General features: G+C 42.2%; 1 protein-coding gene across 7 annotated transcripts in view; it reads left to right on the top strand.

Moving 5' to 3' along the window:
• EYS (eyes shut homolog) overlaps positions 1-22151 on the top strand; it is a 476514-nt gene that overhangs the window by 87718 nt on the left and 366645 nt on the right. For all 7 annotated transcript variants that reach the window (XM_083606894.1, XM_083606889.1, XM_083606892.1 and 4 more), the window contains one exon: positions 16692-16951. In XM_083606894.1, the coding sequence (XP_083463020.1) occupies positions 16692-16951 (260 nt within the window). The remainder of the gene's footprint in view (positions 1-16691; positions 16952-22151) is intronic.

Genomic DNA, 22151 nt, shown 5'->3' with positions numbered 1-22151 from the left:
TAGAGTCAAACCATGGCATCAACTGTGGACTGGGCTGGGTCTGACCTGAAGGAGAACTGTAATGCTTAACTCCACCTCTGAGCCATTTATGAAGAAATAGGTCTGAATCTGCAGTTTGGTCATACAGTGATCTTTGTGCATCCTTATCTGTGGATCTGCCTGCCCTTGATTTCATGTTTGTAATGCCACAGGTAAAAAATAAAATAAAATTGCTTTGATGAGGCAGTAAAGGAAAATGTCAGTTACTTGATGTAGTATTTCTACTGATACATGCTCACTGTTTTAACTAAATTATTACCACTGCAGAGAGTGTAAGCTTTCTGATGTTTTAGGAACAGGGACTCAAGCATAAACAAGATATGTGATGAAGCACCCTCCCCAAATTTCAAGATGAACAGATAAAGGCAAGCAGCAGGGTCCTGGAACCCTCCACTTATCATTGTATTCTTCTGCGTTTGGCCTACTAACAGCCATGCCCAGCTCCCTGCCTACAATATGGATGTTCTCATTATCTTGCTACCGATATAATGAAGTTTCAGCCTCATCCCTCCCTCCACCTTCCATTTCCACCATGGGCATAACTTAAGGCCAGACAGAAGTTTAACAGCCAAACTATAAAATGGTCTGAGAAGCAGCTCAGCACAAAACCCGAGGAAGAGCTGGACATGAAGTGCTGATAGATTGCCAGGGAAACAGCCAGATGCTGCTAGCAAGAAGTGTTCCAGAGCCTGGCATCTGGGACCAGTAAGCACTATACAGATTCTCCATCTGTGGCTGAAGCTGTTGACTGCTGCTGGGGAAGGTGCAGTCGAAAGCAGTAAGGCAACAGCAGTTTATAGCCTTGCCAGTAGTAGCAGAAGGCAAGCTGAATTCAGCATCTAAATTAACATTTATATTCCAATTTGCTTTTTCCAGCTCCATACCAATGTGGGGGGGGGGGAATTCAGTCGTTTACAGAGATGCATGGTTTAGGCACACTAATTTGCAAGGGAGATGACCAACTCAAGGCATTATGTATGCAGAGCTGCAGCCATGCTTAACTTGTGCTTCTCAAGCCAGCCCTTAAACCGTAACTTGGGTGTAGTGGCAGTTGGACTGACAAACACAAGCAAGAGACCACTTAACCATAAACAAAGCATATTAAATCACTAAGATGGATGAAACAGAAATCTGTGGCTTTCAATCCCCACAGGGTGGGATCAACTTATCTGCTTGCACTCACAGAAGGAGAATGTGCACTCACGGAAAAGGGTGCCATCCATTCATGGATGACTATGGTGACCTGTTTATTCAGCATTCATCCTGGTTGGTTTGCATGGAGATTAGATGATCCTGGCTACTTAATGAGCATTCATTCTATTTGTGTACAGGGAGGTCAGATGCTATTCCACACTTTCCAGTGCATTCCCCTATCACAGGCATTCCCAAACACTGCTCGCCAGATGTTTTGGGACTACAATTCCCATCATCCCTGACCACTGGTCCTGTTAGCTAGGGATGATGGGAGTTGTAGTCCCAAAACATCTGGAGGGCCGAGTTTGGGGATGCCTGCCCCTATCACTTTCCACCTGATCTTTTCAGGAAGCAGATTTGTTGCTCAAGACACACCATTCAACTGAAATTCCAGAATATAACTTTGCTGGCATGTGATTTGACTCCCACCCAAAAGTAGTGACAGTCTAGAAGCATCCATAGTCACTTAGGAATAAAATAAGTTGTTTAACAGTTAGTAAGGAACCAGATCCTACCAACAGTCTTTAGCAACAGCAGTATAAGTTGTTATTTGTGTTACTCCAGCTAAAGTCAAAGTCTGTAGGCTAACATAGGTTGAACTGGCTCCAAGACCAGACCAAAATCCATAGATATGTAAGATAGTGAGTAGAAGAGCCTAGAATGAATACGACAAACACCCTGGTCACCTGTGCAAGCTATTGGCGTAGTGGTAACAGCAACAGGCTAAATTCTCTGTGAAAGAAAAATCAGACCTGCTTGCTACCTATGGGCAATAGAATGAATCTCATTAAACAGCCACAAGGAAATTCTGATTCAGTAATGAAGAAAATATCATGTAACCTTTTATTATAAGAAGAACTATATTTTTTTAGACTTTCTTAGTCTGGTGGCAGGACACTTTGGCATAGTGACTGATATTACAGTGCTGGGATAACGTTGAGTTGAAGTCTGGTTATTTCCCTGTATGGGTGCTGGATGAATTAGATTTTAGTGAATTCCCGCCGGATCCAGACGAATGCATTCCAGCATCAATTGCCCAGTGTGGAGGGACAGTGGTGTGGGAAGTATTCATGTGATCCAGCCTCCATTTTTCAAATTTTACTGGAGTCGCAAAGGCAGGTTGCAGCTACACAATGTTAGGAAGACATGCATTGGGTCTGAGATACCCTCCATTGCAGAGGGCATGGTGGGGTTGTGCCATTCACCTAACTTTTGTCCGGCTGAGCCACTTTAGCATACCAAAACCAAGAGGGGCAGGGATGCCAGATTGGCTCCACTAGTGCATCTGCACAATGCCAACCTCACCACTACCAATTCCCTCCCTGTCTCCATCCCTGGGCTGCAGTTGGGCTGCAGTCAGGTTAGCAGTACAGCCCCACCATACCACTTGTGGCTGAGAAAAGTTTAAACTGCAGGACGTATAAACAGAGAAAACTAAGGGAAGGTGCAAAAAAGAAGAAGAAACTTAGTGACCTCATTATTTCTAATCTAAACCCTTTGTAATACATGTCTGCTGCAGATGAGTCATAACAAAATCAATTTTGTTTGTTCTTTTGCCCTTGATTCAATGGTTTTCTGAAAGCACAGTGACATCTTTAGAGAAATCCTAGTAAAATATGAAGTTTAAACAAACAAATATAAAATGGTGCAGGCACTTTACAATGGCTCATTAGAAATGAAAGGAAAACCCATCCATCAGTGTTTGGTACAGATGAGATATTTCATGCATGGCCAATGTCTATGACATACACAAAGAAGCAAAATTTTGAAAGTATTATGGGAATTGCCACTAGCATTAAATCCCATTGAACCATGGAGAATGAGTAATAAGCAATTTCACATAAATGTACAATATGTAGAACCGCTGTAAAAGCCATACTTACTGTTTCACAAAAAAATAATAATAAAAACTTAAGGTTGTGTTTCTGGAAAAGGGCATGTTGTTTCTCAGGAGGGGTTGGCCACCAGTTTCCTGGGGCTTCTGCCCCCCCCCAAACAATTAGTTTTGGTCTAAGAGTGAAGGCACAATCCTAATGCGATCTGTTTAAGTTCCCTTGCACCCTAGTACCCAACATAAGCCTTTCCTGTTCTGTGTTTCCCCAAACTTTCCAAAGTAGTGTATACACCTGTACAGTATATACCATATTGGCCTGAATATGAGCCTCACTTTTTTCCAAATTCCGACCATGAAAAGTTAAAGTGCGGCTTAAATTCGCAATGTTACAAAAATTGGCTTTTGCATGTTCAGACCCAGAGACTTCCCCCCTAAATAAACACACATTTTACTCAAATTTTAGTTTTGGTTTTTGGAAGAATTTAGGCCACAACTTTATTGATTACAGGAAAGTGAGTGGTTGCATAGGCCCTGGTCTGACTAGCTCCCTGCACCCTTGCAGGTAGCACTGACCCAGGGCTCCAGCATAGGTCAGCCAAGGGTGAACACCTGAGGTAGGTGAAAAGCCCGGGAACAGACTCTGTTCACTCCCCAGATGCTCCCCTGGACTCAGGTACAGGCATAACCCTCTCTCGGGGGTTGACCAAACCAAGTTGAGTCACTGGATTCCTTTAACAGAATACCCATCACATAGGGATGGCGAGACGGTTCTCCCTTACAAGTTGTGATGATTCATACGCGGCAGGCGAAACCCAAATGGCAACAGCCAATCAGCCATGTTGGGAAAATTCCTGCCGTGCCCCTGTCCCAACGACAGATGACACACGACAGCATAGCAAGGTCCATCACAAAATGCCCTACATATTCCAATGCACGAGCCAAAAGAGGAAGCTCTGGGTCACGTCCGTGCATAGGTATATATAGGTCCCACGATCCGTTTAGACTGCACCCTATTGGCCAGATTCAACCCAGCAACAAGGGACCTACCAATCGGGTGTTGTGACTATCCAGTATACCCACCCACAACCAAGACGTCAGTCTCCAGGTCTCACCGCAACACATGCCCTCTTTTAGGGCGGACACACTTTATAATATTGCTGCTGAAACAGACATACGGTAAAACAGAATGGGTCTGAGTGCCTGTGGAATTTTAAGGGAGCGGCTTATATTTGGATATTGTCTCTTTCCCCCCTCCTTGAATTTTAAAGGTGTGACTTATATTCAGGCCAATACAGTATGCATGCCTGGAGATGTCTTATTTTGGTGACTCTGAGCATGCAGAAAAATGTCCAGAAACTATGAGGAACTATTTTTCTTATGCAGGCAATGCCCCATTTACGCGGGGGTTACATTCTGGGTCATCACGCATGTAAACCTGCCTTTCTGCATTCCACCTTCTTTCAGTTCCACCGATGGCAATGGTAGTCTTAGGCAATTGTTTCCAGTTACTATGTCTGTTCAACATCAACAGTAATAGAGGGTGGACTTAAATGTTGCAGTGATGGACTTAAATGTTGCATTTCTGCTTCCCAGATGGAAGAATCTTATCTCTCTCCTCCCTGCCCAGCCCACATGTGCACAGCTCTGGGGCTTCTCCCAATTTTCCAGGACCAATTTCGGGAAACATGGGGGAGCATGGGGGCAGCAGAGTAGGAAAAGCCCCATTGCACTAGCAGGAATAATTGCGCTGGCTGCTGCTAGCACAACTATTTAGTTGAATCCGGCCCATAATTAATAACAAAAGCTGCCATAATATAATATAATGTCACCTTTGACACCCTCCTCAGAAATATAAATAATAGATGTTATCAAAAGCAAGCTGATATGTCTTATTGCTTTGCGTCCAGCATATTCACCCATACTGATGTTTTATTTCACTAGCTAAAAGTCTACCGTTAAAGTACCCTATTCAAAAATTATTTTAGCAGAGAAGAAAAACCATGCATTTAGGAAATGGCACATAACAATTCTATATCTTACTTTACTTTGGAAATTGCTTTTTTTTTTTAGGGGAACATGTTACTAATGTGAAATTCTTTCAGTATAAGTGATTTTTGAAAAATTCAGCATCCTTCCCCCCCCCTTCCCCGGTTTTTACAGATAATTGAATTTTATTTTATAGCCATCTTGTTTCTGTGTGAAATTTAAATTCTTCTATTATGTTAGATCAATAAGTATTATAGAGAACGACTACTGCAAACAATGTCCTAGTACAGCTTTTTTTATGAAAAAGAAGAGGCTCCTTTTTTACTAGGACAAAAGCGGGCACATTCAGAACACGTAATTATCACATTGGCCTCCATTAAACGCCTCTTTGGCTATGTAAAGAAGGTAATAAAAGTTTTTAAAAGGAGGACTTTATCTCCAAAGTTCATGAAGCAGAGAGAAAAATTTCACATGTAAAAAATATACATCTGCATAAGAGTCATGGATGCCTCCCTCCCTCTCTACTTTAATAATTGGAAGGGACAGCAATAAAATATTTAGGGGATAGTTCTTCGGAAATTAGTCATAAAGTTAGCCCAAGTTTTTAAAAATGGGTCATTTCTATTGTGACAGGTAACACACAAAAAAAGAAAGAACGAAAGAAAAGCTTAAGCTATAACTTGCACACAGAGAGTGAATGGATATGACAGTAAATGTTTTTCTTAGGTATTGTTCCTGCAAAAATAAAATAGCAATCAGCCTGGTGGAGGGGGGGGGACGTCATCCTTCTCCCCCTTAGGCCACATCCACACTGTCAGGTGGCAATGGTGGTTGCTCGTGAGTAACCCGTCAGGGCTCCTACCTGTCTTTTACAGGTTTTTATTTTAGTGCAAAACTATTTACAGTGTAGTACCACAAGTTCATGTCTGCCTCAATTGCTAGCAGAATCCAGGAGTGGTCGTTTCCGGGTCCTCCCCCAACATAATAGCTTAGTCACCCCCAGCCTTTTACTTCCTTCTTTGCATTTTATACCTCTGCCGGAAGAGGCGTGCTTCCCTCCTGACTGGCTTGACCAGGAGCGGTGCTGAGGCTCCCAGCAGCATCCTCTGGTCCCTTCCTCTCTTTCCCACTGGAGGTCCGGCTTTCCCCACCACAGGAAGAGGAACTGCTTCGCAAGATTTTCGGAGGTTCCCTGTAACCCAACTGCCCCTCAGCTTCCCTTCCCTGTTCTGATGGCAGTCCCCTGACCACACACCATACATTTAAAGAACTTTTAAATCACCTGGTTGCGACTTTCCGCAATGAATCCTGGAAACTGTAGTTTACCCCCTTACAGAGCTAGAATTTCCAGCACCCCTAACAAACTATAGTTCCCAGGTTTCTTTGGAGGAAGCCATGACAGAGTGCTTTAAACATATAGTGTGGCTATGACTTTATTCTTTACCCTTGGGGCTGCAGGAATGCTGCCCCACCCAGGGGAAACAGTTTAATTTGAGTCTTCACAGTAACAAACTTCGTGAAATCTGCCTCATAACCGATGGGCTTCTTAAAAAATATAAACATTGCTCCCAGTTTTGAATTTCAATATTTGGTAACACTGTGCCACATATTACACAACACTAATGTGATTAAAAAACTAAAAGTGTTCATACTTATATCTTTTACCTACTGTTTTATATGACCTGCAGCAATATAGCTTTCCTTTTCGAACACTTCAGTTTGCTCAAATGGCAAATTTGCTCTTAAAATTTTAAGAATCTACGCAGGCCCGAAAAGCTTAATTAAATATGAAGTTTTGTAAATCTTGTTAATGGTTGAGCATAATCTTTACTGCACAGTGTGGAGAAAGATGTATTTTGACCTGAGCTTTTTAAAACGGGTTTGTTTGTTGCATCCACCTAAGTGATATTCAGAGAAGACCCATTGAAATCGATAGTTTATTGTTAGTATCACTAATTTAAATATATTGATTTTAATTGATCTACTTGGAGTTGGGCTGCGTTGCATACAGCCCTGTCTCTTTTAAGTGGTATCTTCAAAAGTTTAATAAGGTCTTTCTTGATAGACACTGCGGCAGATGCAACCTGTGCATTTTCCTAGTCTTCTCTCCCAGGATGTCTATCTTTGAGATGAAGGACCTCCTTGGTCCTTCCTCTTTGCCCAGGTGCCAAAGCAAGAAGCTGCCAGAACTGCTGCTATTATTGCAATGGCAATTTTGTAAAAAAAAATATAAAGAACGAGCGGAGGAAAATCATCAGCACTGCTGCTGCAAAGATAAATACAGTGGTACCTCTGGTTAAGAACTTAATTCGTTCTGGAGGTCCGTTCTTAAGCTGAAACTGTTCTTAACCTGAGGTACCACTTTAGCTAATGGGGCCTTCTGCTGCCACTGCACCTCCGCTGCACGATTTGTGTTCTCATCCTGAAGCAAAGTTCTTAACCCAAGGTACTATTTCTGGGTTAGCGGAGTCTGTAACCTGAAGCATCTGTAACCTCAAGAGTCTGTAACCCGAGGTACCACTGTATTGGCAGGGGTGGGGAAGGATCAGCGGTGATGGGAGACCATTTGTGGCAAGGGGACAATTAGTCATGCCAAGGGCTCTCTGAAGTCTGTTGCTGGCCATGATGCTTGAGTATTACAGAATTTTAGGAAGTGGCTTTTATATTCATACAAGTGGGAGCTGCAACAAAATACTGCAGTGTTGATTGCTCCTGTTCAGGATTCCAGTAAGTCTATTCCATCCCACCCAAACCTCAGGCTAGTTGGTGTGTGCCCCCCCCCCATATTTTTGTACTTCTGCAAACCTTGGGGTTTCCCCAACCCTCGCCTCTCTGTGTGTATGGTAGGGTCATTTTGGCTACATAAAGTACCGGTACTAGGTGGTAAGAGTAGTCTTTCACCACATACTCAGGTCAGGTGACTAATCTGCATGCCAGAATCTTCACATAGGCAAAGCAACTCATACCCTGGGTGTCAAAAATAGAGAGGATGATAAACATTGTCGGCCAGTACAGCATACGTAGAATTCACAGTGTCTGTGCCTATCTGTAACTGTCATGGTACATTTTATTTGAAGTTCTTATGTGAATCAATTTATGTAGCAAAATAATAAATATTAGTTGTCTTACAACACCTGCATGTCGATTCTCACCCTTTCCATTTGCAGTGCATGTTAAGTCTACACACACACACAAAAATCTAGCACCTTTTCAGTGCCATTGAAACATGGAGCATAATGCTTTCAGTGTTAATATTCAATGTGCAGTGCTTTGTGAGATAAGATTAGGCTAAAGGGAGACGCTAGACAAGAAGAGAGAATGTGATATGCCTATATAGGATTTGGTGAGTTACTGTTTCTCTCTGTAGACAAGCAAAAGGAACAACTGTAATATTTTGAATGCCTGTAAAATAACCTCTGAGGGATCACAATCTATTTATTTGTGTATTTGAGACAATTTCACCCATCCAAGATGGTATCTACTTCATTTTTAATGTTCTTCCCAATTCCCTGCTTTTCTGAGAACTATAAAACAGGCACAATATGCAATGTAATCATATATTGGCCTTTAAAACATTGCTAAAACTAACATTTCAGTAAAATATGTGACGTTTTTATCGCTGGGATTTATATTTAGTATGCAATTAAATGGAAGGGCAGTTGTTTCATGTCTAATTAATGTGGGCCTTTATGAGCTAGAGGCTGACCATTTCAGTTTCATTGTTATATTTGGATCCGTTTAAAGCCATTCAGCATGATGCAGTAGGGAGAGAGAGAATACCCTAGATCAGCCTTCGCCAAACCAGTGCCCACCAGACATTTTGGACTACAAAGCCCATCATCCCTCACCATGGGCCATTCTGGCAGGGGCTGATGGGAGCTGCAGAAGGTCCTATTTCCTTTCACTTTCTTTTCTTACAGCACTTTGACAGGGTTTTCTTACGTGATAACAAAGAGGAAATCAACCATGCATGTACTGCGGGATTTTGTTGGATTCCCACAACATTCCAGAAATCAAATTCTTGTTCCACTGTCATTGTTTCATTGATCCAGGATGTATGTGTGTGTTGGCTGGAATACAACCATATTAAACTGAAATCACAACAGTAATTTAGGAGCTGGGGGGTGTCCCCCTTTCCTTCATATGCCATTTCTTCCATAATCTCTGGGGTGGGTGGGTGTCTTTCTTATCCTAAAACAATTAAGATGTGACTGAGTAGTGTATATTCTTGCTTGTATATATATATTTATATTCCAGCTTCACAGTGGCTATTTTTGGTGTCTTTGTTTGCAACCTCTGATAGGATTTACTGGCATCCTGATACGCCTTAAATTGTAAGGCTGTCTAGACGTGTAATTCTGAAGAACTCTGAGCATTTGTTTTGCTTTTTTTGTTTTGTTAAAGCAGAATAATGTAGAATTTCTTTTTTAAAATAACTTACCGTAAATGGAGGTTTTAACTTTTTTTATTTAAAAAAAATCCTCCACCACTGTGTTTAAACAAAAGACAAACCAGATGTTTTGAGTGTTCCACAGGCAACATTTTGGAAAGTCCATGGACCCAGAGAAACATAGAGGTAGTATATACTAAAATCCACAGCAGTATTGACACAGTAAAGTAGAGGAACAGAACACTCTGTCAGGACCTTGATCCAGGAAGATTATTGACATTTCAGTTCATTTCCCATCACTTTCCTAACTGCAAAAAGCCCTTTTAAAAGGATTTGTTGCACTAGGATAACAGAACACTTTGACCACTTTAATTGAGCCAGTATGAGCCCAAATTCCTGCCACAAAATAGCGTCAGTTTAGAGGCACCTTTAGAATGATTGATAAAATTCAGTAGATATGTGTGTGAAAGTGGCAATTCTAATAAATTTTAGTGAATATATTTTATTGACAGACTAACACGGGAGTGGCCTTCTAGATGTTAACTGCACAATGTACAGCTTCTATGTATTTACTCCAGAGTTGTCCCTTTAATACAGGAACTGGCTTGACTTGAAAATAGAAGTCTTTAAGCACCTTAGGCCAACATATTTATTGTTCCGCTCTTCGTCTTTAAGGTGCGGTAACACGCTTTATTATGTTTACTGCACCAAACCAACATGACTACCCTTCTAGAATTCATCTCTCTTTAAATGAGACTAATTAAGGATAAGTAGTTAGGAGATTCAAAGCTTAGGATGTGAACCAAAGCACAGGGACACAGTACTGAAATCCATTCCGCAAACTATTCGTGACTAGCGTTTAAATTGAGATTTTTAATTCTGATCTTTCAAATATGACCACATGTGCTCATCAGTTTAAAGGGTAATGAGGGAAAGGTAACATGCACATGAAGTGAAATAGAAATGCACAATAATTAATGTGCCTCTGTCTCAGATATTTTGTTCCTTGTGTGCTGCGTCACTTGATACACAATGTATTAAAAATATGCTATTTTACTGCTATTATAAAAGAGATTATGAGTGGGGAGACTGTGATAAGAAATGCATAGAAATGGGGAAATGAATCATAGGAAATTAGAAAAGGAATGAGGCAAAAAGGGCTGAACCAATTAAATGGAAGGAATCAATTAGAATGGAAGGAACAATATATATATATAAATACATAAGCCCTCTAAGGTTTCCCTGTATAAGACTGCACATGCAAAGGCATATTCTTTCACTGTTATGATAATAATAGTCCCCTTCCTTTATCTCTCCCGCCAGCTTTCTCCTATCAAATGCCTTTCTCCCCATATAAGGTCAATATCCTCTTTTATCCTCGGCTTTGCAAAGAAAGTGAAATGCTAGGAATACCTGTGTTTGGAAGAGTCTTCTTAAAAAAAAATATTCTAAGGATTTTTGAGTGGACTTCAAAAGGGTTAATCCTTGAGAATTTTGGAACTTGAAGAAGGATAAGGGAGGTTTGAAAGGCTAGAAAGGAAATGTGAATATGCCCTTTTACCTTTAGTATGTGGCAAAGGTCCATTTTCAATATACAGGCATCAATTTTTGAAACTGTAGAATGAGTATCAATCCTATTCCAAGGGATACTCCAAACACAAAAGTACATTATAAAATATAAGCAACAGATAAATAATTTATACTGGGGCAAAGGCAGAAATAATTAATATTAGGCCAAAAGCACAGTCTAAGACTGGAGATATAATCCTGGAAATTCCTTGTTGAGGCATAAAACATGGGCATGTCCAGATTCTTTTTTGGTCTTAAATAGTCCATATCAATTTTGTACTATCAAAATATTTGATATTACAAGATGCCAATCCACTCTTGAATTAGATTCCTGTACTAATGGGATTAGTGGCAGGACAACAAATGTGGATTTTGTGAGTTGTCAAAATCCTTATATTTTGACTCTGGAAGGATAAGCACCTACTGTCTGCTACACAGTGGTTTGAGGACCTCACCATCCTTCCTGTAATGTGTGAATTCTGAACTAAATATCTACCACAAGCTATCTCCTGGAGAGCTGGCTTAGTTGTGTGGCCTGACTAGAGAAGTTACTACTCTGGAGAGGCTCCGGCCTCATCAAGATTACATATTAATCTACCATTAACTCAGCTCACGGTAGTGTTTTCATACAAAAACAAGAGAAGGCAGGAAACTTGATTCATTCGAACACATTTCTCTTTAATATTTTTCTTTGCTGAAGAAACAAACAAACAAATTAAATAAATCAATAAAAAACTGGGCCAAAAAGGTCTTATCCAGCTTGCGGGAGGGGGAATCAATGGCAGGGTGGTGGATAATGATGGGGCTGTTACAAATAAGGTAGATTTCCTTATTTTTAGAATGTTTTTTTACATAGCAGAACATGTGTGCCTTTATTTCAAATGGTCCTTGTTAGGTTATTTAAGCATGCTTCAGCCATGTATGGTTCTGATAGCCGGCATCTTGGATTTGTCCAAAATGGTGGCTTGCAATGAAACTTGGTAGCATGCGCAGGAAAGGAAATATACAGTGAATGGTTGTTGAATGAGCCCTTGACACAATTACTTTCAGCAGCTTTGTTGTCCCATGGAGGTGGTGAATGAATGGGTTGTTTTTCCTCATCTTCCCAGTGCAGGGTTTTTGAAGTGCAGATTATGGAAGGATGAGGTGGTTGCAATTGAAGGAGAACATTTTAGTGTATTCAACTTGGAGAAAGAAGTTTAACCCAGATACCTACTTTCTGCACTTGGAATGTTTAAGAGGAGGCAGATTGGAGTTTGCATTCTACCATTGCAGCCTTGAACAGTTTGTATTGTGGAAGGGCCTGTAGCTACGGCAAAAACAAGTGCTTTGATTGATCCTTCAGCACGCTTGGAAGAAACATCAAACTCGAAAAAGCCCATTAGCTTTTGTTTATCTCCCATCAGACAATGGGATGCAAGTCGCTTTTCCAGAAGGACTTGGTACGGTCAGCTCTGCTGGCTATGCAAGGGCATTTTGTCAAAATCTGGCAACTTCTTTCTAATGTAAAACATCTTCTGCCGCTACCTGCAGCAGATTTTGTTTGGCAGGCAATTAACTGCATTTGCTTTTCAATCTGGGACTTTAAAAAAAAAAGTGCTGAAAATTTCCAAGGTAATAAACACCTCGCAGCTCTTTGTCTCAGCAAATAGAAATATGACATTATTGCAAACAACAAGCCAATGATTCATTAAGCAGTTCCAGCAGCTCTGTGTAACGGTAAATTGCAGCCCTGGTGATCGAAAAGGGGAGAGACTGGCGTTACTTAGGAATAGGGAGGCATGCAAAATGAAGTCACATGGGGATTCTGTTAGGAAGGAGATCAGGGCTGAAGGCATGCAACTAGCCTAACTAGCCCCTGCTCGTTTTCTTTCAGTCCCCAAATGATGCTGTGTACGCGGCTGGTTTATTCATTTGTTAGAGCAGGTCCAGTGTTCTGTTTTGTATCCACGTTTTCAAGTTGTGCATTCAGATTGCAGCTGAAGATAGGAGTCTTCATTATGTCGCAGCTAGAAAAAGCAGTGGAGTGTTTCTTGTTGGCGCCCAGGGCAAGTGTGCTGGGGGGGGGGTGCACCACCAGAGCGACCCCCACTCACTGGAGCCAGAAGGAGATCAGGTAAAGGGTGCAGCCCCACTTATGATTTGTGCAGCTGCCGCTTATGATTTGTGTTTATTTGGGGGCATCCTACCCGCACAAGTTGATGGTGACATTTATGGAGAAATAGTCTAACTACTTAAATTGATGAACGCATTTGGACTGTTCTGCTCACATGCACAGGCACCTAGGAGTTGAAAAGCAGTAACAGCAGCAATAGCTTTTTAAAAACCCTGCAGGGTGCACCCTAGGTCTCAGGCCTGTCTCATGCTTCACTTTGTGGCATCGTTTGTGACGCTTCACATTGGCTGTGGGACAAAAGGGCAGCATTGAGATAGGGAGAAGAAAAATGCTGTTTACTTCTTCCAATATGGGTGACACACATGACATTGTTGGTTGAGGGAAGCACAGAACAAAGAAAAAGGTCCTTTCCTTCCAAAAGGCATACATCAATATGTTTATTTTATTTTGGCACACCACACTGGCAACAAATGCTTCCAGATAGTTAGTGTTGATTAAAATTAAAAGAAGCCAAGTAGGGAAGTGCCATTATAAGCAGGGCCATGAGGGTTATTTGGAGAGGAAACACAGGTGCATCTCATTATCCTCATCTGCATCATTAACTGCAAGGCATCTTAGAGAAGGGCAGGCTTTGAAAAGCAAGTCCCCCCGTTCCATGCTTAAAATGTAGATATTCTGTACTGTAACTCGGCCCTCCACACTCCTCCTTTTCTCTCCCAGTGCTCAAATGTGGCGAAACAGCAGCCTTCTAATATGTAGGAGTTTCTGATGTGTCAAGTTGCCGTTCAAAATGCACTGGAAATGTCAACGCATGTGGCGGCTTTCTAACGTGCTGTGCCTGTCATCAGGAGACTTAGAGAGCAGAAGTAATAAAGGTGATCAGTACACTGCACATTTGTGTCAATTAAATTAGGGCATGCAGTCTCATCAATGTTGCCTTCCATAGAACTTGTTGTTGTTGTTTAGTGGTTTAGTCATGTCTGACTCTTCGTGACCCCATGGACCAGAGCACGCCAGGCACTTCTGTCTTCCACTGCCTCCCACAGTTTAGTCAAACTCATGCTGGTAGCTTCGAGAACACTATCCAACCTTCTCGTCCTCTGTCGTCCCCTTCGCCTTGTGCCCTCCATCTTTCCCAACATCAGGGTCTTTTCCAGAGAGTCTTCTCTTCTCATGAGGTGGCCAAAGTATTGGAGTCTCAGTTTCAGGATCTGTCCTTCCAGTGAGCACTCAGGGCTTATTTTCTTCAGAATGGATAGGTTTGATCTTCTTGCAGTCCATGGGACTCTCAAGAGTCTCCTCCAGCACCATAATTCAAAAGCATCAATTCTTCGGCGATCAGCCTCCATAGAACTTAGGGAAACTTATAGTTCAGAAACCAGGCTACGCATACTCTGCTCTAGACGCTCACATGCAGGGGTAGGTGTGTTTGAGAGTGAAAGAGAGATTGAAGGGGCTGGGGAACCTTTCAGGGCCATATCCAGTGCTGCAGCTCTGCTGGCACAAGGGACTTCCATTTGTGCAATGCAGTTTCATTTTCCTCTCCTGTTCCTTATGGCCCTTCGGGCACCAGCTATTGGGGTGGAGGAAGCATCTAGAGCAGACTCTGAAGGGCATGTGGGGGGCAGAAGAGGAAACTGAAGTCCCATTGCACTAACAGAATCCTTTTGGCACAGCATTAGGTACAACCCACAGGGGATGCTAGGTCTGCTCACAGCCGGCCCATTGAAAAGAATGAACGTGACTAAGGACTCAACTAGACTTCCACTTTTCCCTCTGCTTTCTCCCAGGGAAACCTGATCTTTACCACTGAATTGGAGCAAACGTCAAACAGGTTTCCCGCAGATTGTTGTTGGATCTGATTCAGCGCTAAATAGCAGATTTTGCCAAGGAAAGTGTCAGGGCAAAAAGAAAACCGCTTGGACAAGTGTGAGTGTAGACGAGCCGTAACTTAGGTTCATTCATGTCAGTGGGTAGCATTCAACATTGAACTATGATGAATGATCTGTATCCACAAGCATTTCAGCTTAGCAGACAGAACAGTCTCCCTCCTTGTACTGTCATTCTCCTGACCCCCACCAGAACCAATTGTGGGGGGCTTGGGGAGGGGAGTGTGGGGTAAAACCCCATTGTGCAAGTGGAAGTCCTTGCATAGGACTTCTGCTGACGGAGCTTGTTAGGTGAATCCCACCCAGCTGGTCAGTTCTTAGTTGGATACATCTAACAATGAGAGAAAATGCAAACAATAGAAGGGGTTTTTTTGGGGGGGTCACACACTCAGATTGAGGGCCATACCATATGGCCCCATTCCCATCACTTACTCTGGCAGTCCTGTCACCTTCCTATCTTCCAAGATTTGGGGTAAACGTCTGTACAGAAAAGCCTCTGTGTACAAACAGACTCTCCTTATAACTGGGAACCCTGCACAATCAGGGTTCCCATTAGCAGACAGAGCTTGTGCACATTGGATTCCCCTTTACAGATGTTTGCCCCTATGCGTGGCTGGCAGAGAACAACAAGGCAGGCTCAGCTGGTGCAAGTTTTCTGCTTATTGTGTGAGTGCCTGAAAACAACTTGCATCTTCCCTGAATTAGGCTCAAGTGGAAAAACAGCTGAACTTGGTAAAATCTGTGTTCAAATCCCACCTTTCTCTCAGACCACCTTTACAATCTAATCTCAGCACCATGAGGATGTGCAAGAAATATACATTGGCTTCTTAGGTAGCTTCTCGTGGAATTGATGAAACTGCACAAATACTTTTCTTTCTTTCAAAATAAAAAGGCTACATTTTCCAGAATTCTCTGAGATGGATTGATTGTTAATCAACTCAGAGAATTGTAGCTATGTGAGGGGAATAGGACTCTCCTAATAACTTTTAGCAAACTCTTAGCAAACTTCAGTTCCAAGAATTCATTTAAAGTGGTATAATACTGTTGTGCAGAGATGGCCTATGATGGAACATTCTCTCTGAGCACATTTGCCTTGCACCATCATTGCTATACTTCATCTGACATGCTAAGCCTAATGGCCTTTAATGGCAGAAAATACTCATATACTGGTACTCTTAGCTACTGCCTATTTATTTTCTTTAAGACTGTGCTGCTATAATTAATTTCTTGTTTTATTTGACTGATTATTGGTATTTTTATACTGTTCTAAATTGCATTTGCAGCTGTGAGTCATTGTGGGGTCCTAAATGATGGGAAAGCAAACTATGCACATTTTACATACTTATGTATTTGTGTGGCCATTTCTGCATGTGGAAGTCAGTTAACACTGAGCATGAAGATGGGGCAACTATTTTATTTATATGTCACATTGTTCCCTTTAGTTTTAAGCACTTTTTCCTTCTCTTTCTCAGATATGAATTCCTTTGTTCTATGTAGCAGGGTTTATTTTTACTTGTTGAGGAAAAAGACCCTGGGGAAACTGTAAGTCAGCACCGAAAACACAGATCAAAGCAATGGGGCCGATATAGGAGACTGTTGCAAGTGTTTATGTTTTTTGTTGTTTAAAAAGATTGCTTTCACCTCTTTTCATTATCCTCTCTCTTCCCTCTTTAGTTGTTTGTGTGCAGCAGGCTGGACAGGGCAGCAATGCAGCGAAGATATAAATGAATGCGATTCTGAACCATGCCTGAATGGAGCCACCTGCCACGAGTCCACTGTCTATGGTCAATTTCTATGTGTTTGCCCTCCATTTTATATTGGAAGGACTTGCCAGTATCGCTACAACCCATGTGATGCCCCCTACAACCCATGTATCAACAACTCTACTTGTTTGGCACAAGTTAATGGCAAGCCATTGTGCATCTGTCAAAAAGGTAAATGGCACTACTTTTCAAAACGGTTGCATGCAAGTCACACTGGGGAATGCTGTCAATTTTGTAGCCTTCTGAATTACTGTTTTAAACAGTGTGAGAATAAAGTTTGGCGCAAGACATTTCCCAGTCCTACCAACACTCAGTGGTGTGCACATTAGGCCGCCGGTGCCAAATGAGCTGCATTCTATTCTGAACCTTCATCCGGCATCCAAAATAGTCAATGATCAATCAGGATAACAGTGGAGACCGGCCAGAGGCTTCAGACTGGCAAAGGGGAAGCTGCTAACCTGAGAGACAAGAACAACATGGTTTGGTTCCTGTATGCTTTCATTGCATGTGACTACATAGCTCAAGGATTCCATGGTTCCATTGCAAATATCCCCCCCACCCTGGCTTTGGCAGTAATATGGAGCACAGGGATCATGGTGTGATGATTATAAAGGCCTTTTTGAATACAGTCATACCTCGGGTTACAAACACTTCAGGTTGTGGGGGGTTTTTTGGGGGGGGTTACGGACGTGCCGAAACCTGGAAGTACGAGAATGGGTTACTTCCGGGTTTCAGCAGTTGTGCATGCGCAGAAGCACTAAATCGCGCTTTGTGCATGTGCAGAAGCACTGAATTGCAACCAGCGCGTGCACAGAAGCAGCACTGTGGGTTGCGAACACGCTGTGGCTTGTGAATGTGCTTCCCACACGGATCACGTTCGCAACCCGAGCGTCCACTGTATAGCAGCTTGCTACCCCTAGCTCCTCTGAGGAGTCCTGATCCAGCCAGGTAGAGCGTTTCAGCCATGGCAGAAAGGGAGCTGAGCATGACCTCCAGGGAAGTTGGCAGTCCAAGTGAAGACCACCAGCAAGAAAAAAAGGGAGAGAGAGAGGGTGTGTCTGAGGAGAAGAGTGAGAAGGAGGCTGGTGGTGCTATTGGGTGGGTGGGTGAAACAGAACATTGCCTTAATGTGCCATGCTGGGTCAGAAAATGGAGCAGCAGCAGTTTCAAAGGGGGAGATGGAGGCAGTGTCAGCTTGGGCTTTCTTCTGTGCACGTGGACAAGTTCTTCTGTGCCATCTGCAATGAAGGCAATTGAATGCAAACCAGAAGGGAATGCTGCTACTGCTGTGAAAGCATCTCGAGACAAAAAATGGCCCTGCCTGGAAGCCAAAGCAGCTTCAGTCACATCTTTGAAATTCTAGACTTGCTGCAAGTGGCAAAAAGAGAAGGTGTAAAGAGAAGAGCAGAACAAAGTAGGGCATGCCAAGGCACTACTGTCTGATGCTTTTCTTCAAAAAATACCATGAGCACAAGGAAATGAAAGGAAGGAGCCTATGAGCATGTGCAGGTAGCATTAGCCATGCTAAGGGTTACCAGGTCAGATGGCATGAATTCCAGGGAGCCTCATTTGAATGCTATGAGATGTTTGGAAAGCAGCCTTCCCCCAATGTGGCAACCTCTGTGGTTGGACTACAATTCCCACCATCCCTGATCATTGGGCATGCTGGATAGGGGTGATGGGAATTGTAGTCCAACAACATATGGTCCTGTGTAGGGCAGAACTGATGTAAAATAGATGTGATAATAGCCTTCCATACAACAGGAAAGGGTCCCTCGTAATTTGAAAATGGCAGCTATCCTTTGCTGCTGGTCATCATGGTAATACATTACTTCCAGTATCCAAGGTAGTATGCCCTTGAACACCAGTTGATGGGAAGCACAAGCAGGAGAGTCTAGTGGGAGAGATCTCTTGTGGGCTTCCCACACACATCTCGCTGACTAACAAGATGCTGTGCCTTTGGTCCAGCAGAACTCAACTTGGGTCCTTTTGCAATTGATTAATACTGCATTACTGTAAAAGGAAGGTATCAAGATTGATTTGCAGTGCTCCTGGTGGGGAATATCCCGTTTTAACATCAGGAATAAAACTCTAGGTACTTCAAGAGTTATTTGGGGCTTTTCTCTGAGAAATGCAGTATGTGATAACGTGAGTGGTATTTTGTCTTCTGCCAATGTTTTGCAGGCAGTAACCTGCTATTTATTGTTTGCTATTGATTAGGTAAATATTTACACGCAGCGGTTCACAAGGTTGGTGTAAATTCAGTAGGCAGTTCCTGTTTACTCAACAGAAAAGGCTGCAAGGTCAAACCATCAGAAACGCCAGACTGAAAATATCCCAGAGTTTCCTCTGAGCAATATGCGACTTTGCTGGGAAATGTGAAAAAGCCACCTTGTGTAAATAAATAAAAAAAGAAGTGTTGTTCTCCAGGGCTGTATCAGATCATTTCCATGCACTATTGATTTATAATTTGTATCCCTAGCTAGACTGATTTGCATGACCACCAGCAGCAAGCAGTTGCATTTAAATGTGCCTATTATTCTAGTACACATGCTACTAAATATCATTACCATAGCAATACATTAGCACTAAATGTATATTTGTTAGGCGCCCAATTAATATGCCAATTTACAAAACAGCTTGCTGAAAAATAAAAATCATTCTGTTTTATAACTTAAATGAGTGAACTTTCTTTCTAGCCCAATACATGAACGAGCATTTACATTATGATGCTTTTTGAAGATTTACTTTGTGCAAATAGTTTGAAAGCTGCAAATTGATTGCAGTTGATGATGTTAATTTGTAATAATGTTGCTAACATTTTAAAAATGTGTTAAACGGCTTTAAGTAGCAGATAGAGACTTTTTTGAAAAGAGAGAGAAAATGCCCAGTCAGTTCTCATTTCTTTTTGCTAGATCACATTAAATTAACCTGAAACTTGGCTCTAGCTGGCTGGCCTCTTCCTAATTTCTGTATTAGGCGATCAGTAGTATTTTCCTTTAGGAATCTGAGGTTGCTTCCAGATTACCTGTTTATGAAGCGTTCATCTTGATTTGTTTGCTCAAAGTTTACAGGGAATGTTGATGACTGTTGAACATTCATTCTGATATGTTTTGAGGAGGTTATATGATGTTGCATGAAGCAGTTGTTACTGTACATTTGCCAGTGCATTTTCCTGTCACTTCCCTTATTGCAAAAAGTCCGATTTTGGAAGGAAGTGGGGTTTGTTGTCCAGGAATGCCAAATCAACTTTAGTTGTATAATCTAAACTTGCCAGTAGGACAGTGAATCCCACCTGGAAATAGTGATAGTCTGGAAGTGCCGTAAGGGTCTTTTTTGATGTTATGTTGAACCCATACAGGTAATTCTATGATTCTGTGAACTAGGCCACAGTCAGTGGCATGGGTCATCTCACAGTTTATTTACTTGAACCCACCATGGTGATCTTCCAGAACATGGTTCAAATCCATCCCTGGCACTCTCTGTGGACCCCTCTCCTTAGACCACTGTAGAAATAACAGAGGATGGCACAGGAGTTGAATGCATGTGAGCTGTGCAGGAGCAAGCAAGCATGCTCCAAGCAAGCTGCCAGCTAGCTCTGCTGAGGCTCCTTTTATTAGCAGAAGTCAACAATTGGAAACAGTAGTGAAACTACCCTGAACTTAACGTATTTCCAGCAAGGCAAATTTCCAGCGTTAGCGAATACACATGTCAGACAGGTGTTTTCCCCAAATGGTCCCTGATACCCGAAAGTCTGCGTCATTTGACATGCTCCAGCCAAGTGGAACATTAAGCAAAGCTTTCTGCGAGGGAGGCAAAGGTCAGAGAGTGGGCATGGCGGCTATACCCGCTGTGGCATGTCTTATGCTGAGGTGGAGGTGTGCCCCCACGCTGCATCCACATCCCCACAGACCACACCCTGTTTCACCTCCCTGGCTCATTGCTGTCATTCCACTCCTTCCACAGTTGGCCCAGCCACCATGGTCACTTGCCCCTGACCACTTTTCCCAGAGCAAATCCAGCCCTTGCCAGAGGGGCAAGCACTCCCCAACCTTGTTCTAATTCATCCAGAAATCTGAGGAGGGACAATCGCTGTCTTTTCCAGCACTGAGAACTGGATGCTATGGATTAAAGGAAACACTCTTAGAGAACAGTTCATTGTAAGTGTCCTCAGGGTATCTTGGCGTGACCCAGTCTCTCTATGGTACAATGATACTGGAAAGTGGGGCTGCATTCCCTTAAGCCTTTTCATGTTTGTTTGTTTTCTTTTTCTTTCTAAAAAAACCTCATTGAAGTAAATAGGACAATAACATACCATTGAGATCTGCATCCTGATTTCTGATGCCTGTGTTCAAGTCTTCATTCTGTGGGGCCCAGAGATGGAGCAGTAAATGTAACAAGTGCCGTTGTCTAAAGAGGAATGTGTGCCATGGGTTGCTGATAAAATAGCAAGAAGTAAATCTGCCATATTTTCCAAAGTTGCGGAGAACGAAATCTATTAGATAATATATATTGCTTTTCTCTGTGTGTGTTTGTATCAGAGATTGCATGCCTCCATGATAAGAATGGCATTACTTAGTTTTATATTGTTCAGAAATAGATTTTAGAAGGCCCACTTTAGATGAAAAGAACCTGAAGGAATGTCATTTCATGCTGAAGTACTGACTTAGTATTGGAGATTATCTCCCTATGTTTGCTACTTAGTAACAATAAAGCACACTACCCTGAACTTTGAATGCTCTTTTGTCAATATGTTTTAGCTTCTCTGGCCCAGTCTCAGCTCTTTTTTTAGTTAGACCAGCATCTTCCAAGATAAATTATTAGATCTCCAGCAGCTTTTTATGCTGCTGGAACTGATTCAGATAACTCTGAAAATGGCAGAGTAGCAGCAAGAATGTGATTGCATGGAATGGGTATCACAGGACTTCACTAGTTGTTAGAGCAGGGATGGGGAACCTCTGACCCTCCAGATGTTGTTGCACCCGACTACAGCGATGAGAGCTGTAGTTCAACAACATCTGGAGGCCACAAGTTCCTCCTGCCTGGTCTAGAGCTGTCTTAATGAATGAGGGATCCAACATTGATGTCAAGTTTAATTAAGTGCTGGACTTATTATTTGGCACTTTATCAAACCACTAGTGTGGCAAAAGAAATTGCAGGGTCTTCTTTTAAAAATGCAAGAGCTACTGCATAAATGCAATTAATATCACAGCAAAAGGGCTCCATTTGGTTTTGTATTATTGATGAATCACATGGTCAGGTGACAGAACTCAATATCCTCAGTACATTGTAAAAGCCATGCTTTACATTTCCTTTAAATAATCAAAGTGAGATCTAATGAAACCCTTTTAGCTTGCTCCCAAATAAGTCC

The sequence above is a fragment of the Podarcis filfolensis genome, assembly GCF_964270895.1.
Source record: "Podarcis filfolensis genome assembly, chromosome: 3".
In the NCBI taxonomy this organism is placed as follows: domain Eukaryota; kingdom Metazoa; phylum Chordata; class Lepidosauria; order Squamata; family Lacertidae; genus Podarcis; species Podarcis filfolensis.
Note: the sequence above shows the minus strand (reverse complement) of the source record. Positions and strands in the feature narration are given on the sequence as shown.